Genomic DNA, 5083 nt, shown 5'->3' with positions numbered 1-5083 from the left:
GACATTTGGTCAGTATGATTCCAGTTACTCAGAGTGTATTTTTCATACTGCTGGCGATGCAGGACAGCATACTCGCTAATCCATGTACTCAAGCTGAAAAAACGATCCCAAAAATGTGTAAGTGTTCGCATTATGGCAAATCTGCATATGTAAAAATAATTTGTGTGAACACAAATCGAACCTCACCAGCACAACAAATACCAAAAATGCCGAACAACACCAGCAGTGTACATATTCAAAGATTTCAACTAGTAAGCGTCACCAAAGAAACCTTCGGCAATCTGATGAATATCCCACTGATGGAACTAACTCTACGGGATAATAATATCGAGAACATTTCCGTGGATGCGTTGTCGGAACTGCAAATCCTTCGGTATTTGGAGATCAGTGGAGAAACTAAGGTTTCAAAACAAAATATATCCCTAATGATGTGTAATGTAACTAAAACCGTTAAGTATATCCGATTTTCTCACAATGTTTGGGACACACCCCCTGACTTTAAAGGACTCAAGCATTCTCTTTATAAGATAGACTTATCCTTTAACTATTTCCACAGTTTAAATGGCACCTGGTTTGCAGATTTGAGGCGACTCAGAGTCTTGGATGTGTCATTTAATGGAATATCAGAAAATAGTTACAACTTCACTGGCATAGAAAATGTCACAAATTTGTTCTTACAGGGGAATTGGTTTAAAACATTTCCAAAGTTTTGTAATTATTCATTTAAAAACTTACAAAAGCTCCATTTTCAGTTTAATAAATTGACTGAATTTAAACGAGAATATTTTTCGTGTTTACCAGATTTGACCCTCTTAAACTTGAATGGACATGCGATACGAAAACTTTACAATAACACCTTCACATCGTTAAGCTCTTTGAAAATACTCAAAATTCAAAGGTCGGCTGGGCAACTCTTTCATATTGAAGCTAGGGCATTTGAAAGTACGTCATTAAAAGAACTGCTCTTCACAGGCAATGGATTCTGGTTTCAGAACACTCCTACCAACCCTGCTCTCGAATATTTCAAACACTGTCCAAATCTGACATTGTTGAACATTACCTCCAACAAGCTTAAACTAAAGGGACATGAATTCATTTCAATGATGAAACCTTTGAAAAAATTGCAAGTGCTAGGTATAAGAGATATGAATCTGAACTATTTACCACGGGGGTTTATGAAATATTTACCTCATTTGTTCAAACTCGACGTGTCAGACAACTTCCTGCAAGCGTCGTGGGATGGTGAGTCCGTTTTCGGTTATAAATCGAAATTACGCTTTCTTGATTTATCGGACAATAATATCGAAAAAATCACGCCTTCGAATTTCCCAGAAAGACTCCTGAATGGAATGAGCAATACTGGTGGACTAGATGTCAGTCATAACAAGTTTTCCTGCAACTGTGATGATGCGCTGTGGTTTTACAAATGGATGCACTCCAACAAAGAAAAGTTATCCTCGGTAGACAACATTACATGTAGGCCTAATGCACATGATGATCTGGGTACGATAATATTGTTTAACCTTACCGAAAAAGACTTGTGCCCCATCAACCCGGCAGTGGTAATTGCTATTATAACATTCTGCAGTGTTCTCATGGCGGTGCTTCTCGTGTTGGTAGTGGTGTATAAACTGCGATGGCATATACGTCATTGGTTATACGTAGTGAAACAACGGAGGAGAGGATACGAAATCATAAAAGATGATCCCGATTTCAATTACGACATATATATTGTTTACGCTGACGAAGATAATAATTTTGTTTTCAAGATTGCCGTACCCTATCTGGAAGACAAGGGCTACAGTCTCTGTGTGAGGTGTCGAGATTTTGAAATCGGAAAGATACACTGCGATAACATTGTCGACAACATGAACCAGAGCAGACGAGTTCTCTTAATTCTGTCCAATCATTTTGCAAAAAGTAAATGGTGTGAATTTCAAATGCATTTTTCGTACAACAGATGTTTGGAAGAGAAAAGAAATAACATCATCGTAGCAGTTTTGACCGAAATCAGCTACAAGTATTTGTCGAACACTCTAAAGGCATTGCTGACAACACATGACTACGCGCTATGGTCAAAGTATGACGAAACGGGGCAGAATCTATTCTGGGGGAAAGTATTACGGAAATTACAGTTCCAATCCGACCATACAGAAAGTGCTGATGATATGATTGGTGACATTCAATAATGATACCGGAAGATGCAGCTTTAAAAGTACATGTTCAACTGTTATTGGACATTCGAACCTAAATCTTATTGAAACCAACAGTTGACTGTTGGAATTGAACTAATTTATTGAACTTTGGAACATGTTGGTGTACACAGCTGGAATATTTCATGTTAATTCCTAAACCGCTTGCTTGTACATATAGAGATGAAGAGATTTTATCTGTGTTAAAGTATTGCGAGAGTTGCTTATTGATAACAATAAAAATGATAAGGAAAGAAAATAATGAATAGGTTCTCTCCTAAGGAAGATCTCAGCAAATTGAGAATGAAATGCTTATTCATTGAACTGCATTGAAAATCTTTTTTTTTTTCTTCTTCCTTGAATGGAAAAAATTGGCTTCAACGTATAATTTACATTGTGTATGAAATAACATGTAGTTGTTCTATTCTGTGGAGGATTTAGAGACCATCCCCCACCGAAGATAGAAAACCCAAAATTAGTACAACAGGAAATGTATACAAGATTTAACGTTATATATATAGACAAGTGCATTAAGATAAACAAATCAATAATTAGTTATTGTTGTTATTTATTGATTTTCTTATGTATAATTTATATCTAGAATAGCCAATAAAAATACTCAAACAAGAGGCCCATGGGCCATATCGCTCACCTGAGTCACTTTGGCCCATATCTGAAGACTTTCCATATATATTTGCATGTAAAACCTTAGTCCCTATTATGACCCAAACTACCCTTTGCAAACTTGAATATACACTATGTCAGAAAGCTTTCATGTAAATGTCAACTTCTTTGGCCCAATGGTTCTTGAGAAGAAGATTTTTAAAGCTTTTTCCTATATTTGTATGTAAAACTTTGACCCCCCCCCCCACTTGTGGCCCCATCCTACCCCCCGGGGGCCATGATTTGAACAAACTTGAATCTTCACTATGTCAGAAAGTTTTCTTGTAAATATCAGCTTTTCTGACTCAGTGGTTATTGAGAAAAAGATTTTAACTATATATTTGTATGCAAAACTTTGATCCCCTTGTGACCTCATCCTACCCCCAGGGGCCATGATTTGAACAAACTTGAATCTGCACTATGTCAAAAAGTTTTCATGTAAAAATCAGCTTTTCTGGCTCAGTGGTTCTTGAGAAGAAGATTTTTCCTATATATTTGTATGTAAAACTTTGATCCCATATTGTGGCCCCATCCTACCCCCGGAGCCCATGATTTGAACAAACTTGAATCTGCATTATGTCAGGAAGTTTTCATGTAAAAATCAGCTTTTCTGGCTTAGTGGTTCTTGAGAAGAAGATTTTTAAAGTTTTTCCCTATATATTTGTATGTAAAACTTTGATCCCCCCTTGTGGCCCCATCCTATCCCCGGGGGCTATGATTTGAACAAACTTGAATCTGCATTATGTCAGAAAGCTTTCATGTAAATCTCAGCTTCTCTGGCTTAGTGGTTCTTGAGAAGATTTTTAAAGTTTTTCCCTATGTATTTGTGTGCAAAACCTTGATCCCCCCTTGGGGCCCCATCCTACAACAGGGGGCCATGATTTGAACAAACTTGAATCTGCACTATGTCAGAAAGTTTTCATGTAAAAATCAGCTTTTCTGGCTCAGTGGTTCTTGAGAAGAAGATTTTTAAAGATTTTTCCTATATATTTGTATGTAAAACTTTGATCCCATATTGTGGCCCCATCCAACCCCAGGGGCCCATCATTTGAACAAACTTGAATCTGCATTATGTCAGGAAGCTTTCATGTAAATCTCAGCTTTTCTGGCTTAGTGGGTCTTGAGAAGAAGATTTTTAAAGTTTTTCCCTATATATTTGTATGTAAAACTTTGATCCCCCCTTGTGGCCCCATCCTAAAACTTGAATCTGCAATATGTCAGGAAGCTTTCAGGTAAATTTCAGCTCTTCTGGCCCAGTGGTTCTTGAGAAGAAGATTTTTAAATGACCCCACCCTATTTTTGCATTTTTGTGATTATCTCCCCTTTGAAAGGGACATGGCCCTTCATTTGAACAAACTTGAAAGCCCTTCACCCGAGGATGCTTTTGGCCAAGTTAGGTTGAAATTGGCCCAGTGGTTCTGGAGAAGAAGTCGAAAATGTGAAAAGTTTACGGACAGACAGACGGACGCCGGACAAAATGAGATCAGAATAGCTCACTTGAACCTTCGGTTCAGGTGAGCTATAAAGAAAGCCCCGGAGTCCCCAGATATCTATCCTATTATCCCCCTTTAACAAATCCACTCCAAATAAACATTTGTCTAATGAAAGGTGAAGATAACGAAAAGTGATCAATCTCAAAACTCCTACATGCAATACAAAATAGAGAGTTGAGCAAACACGAACGCCTGGGTATACCAGAAGTGGGATGATGTGTCTAGGAGGAGTAAGCATTCCCTGTTCCATGTACTTAGTGTAAATATCTGTGTATGTCTCATTGTGTTGTTAAAGAGTTTAGTCATTAACAACACAATGAGACATATACAGATATTTAAACGTAGTACATGGAACAGATGCTTACTGGTACACAATGTCTTGATATACAGGTATATGATATATTTCGCTGTATGCAATATACGATATGTCCTGTTCAAGGGCCTAGCTGAGAGTGTCCGAGTGGTCACTGGTAAGGTAGAGTGGCTTACCCGTACATAACGTCTGGATATCACGATCTGTCCAAGGGACTAGCAGAGAGTGTCCGAGTAGGAAGGTCGTGGCGGGAATGTGACGCGTGTGAGAACCAATCATGCATATAATTATTGGCCAGTCTGTTCATGCATATAATTATAAACCAGTCTGTTCATGGGCACCGGTACATAACCCTTGCATACATCACATACTCCCACAACACATTTCGTTGCTGCTCTGTTGCTGCACATGAATTGAAATGT

The 5083-nt window shown here is 38.1% G+C and overlaps 1 protein-coding gene across 1 annotated transcript; it reads left to right on the top strand.

Moving 5' to 3' along the window:
• LOC130052142 (toll-like receptor 3) lies at nucleotides 1-2738 on the top strand. The gene has a single exon (XM_056156281.1). It carries the CDS (start codon nucleotides 15-17, stop codon nucleotides 2187-2189), a length of 2175 nt encoding a protein of 724 aa, XP_056012256.1. The 5' UTR covers nucleotides 1-14; the 3' UTR covers nucleotides 2190-2738.
• Nucleotides 2739-5083: the final 2345 nt, after the last annotated feature.

Source organism: Ostrea edulis, chromosome 2 (assembly GCF_947568905.1).
Source record: "Ostrea edulis chromosome 2, xbOstEdul1.1, whole genome shotgun sequence".
Classification (NCBI taxonomy): Eukaryota; Metazoa; Mollusca; class Bivalvia; order Ostreida; family Ostreidae; genus Ostrea; species Ostrea edulis.
This window is presented reverse-complemented; position numbering and strand designations above follow the sequence as displayed.

Bases quoted from the DNA above. Each gene is read 5' to 3' on its own strand.
- LOC130052142 (XM_056156281.1), top strand. From the start codon at position 15: ATGATTCCAGTTACTCAGAGTGTATTTTTCATACTGCTGGCGATGCAG.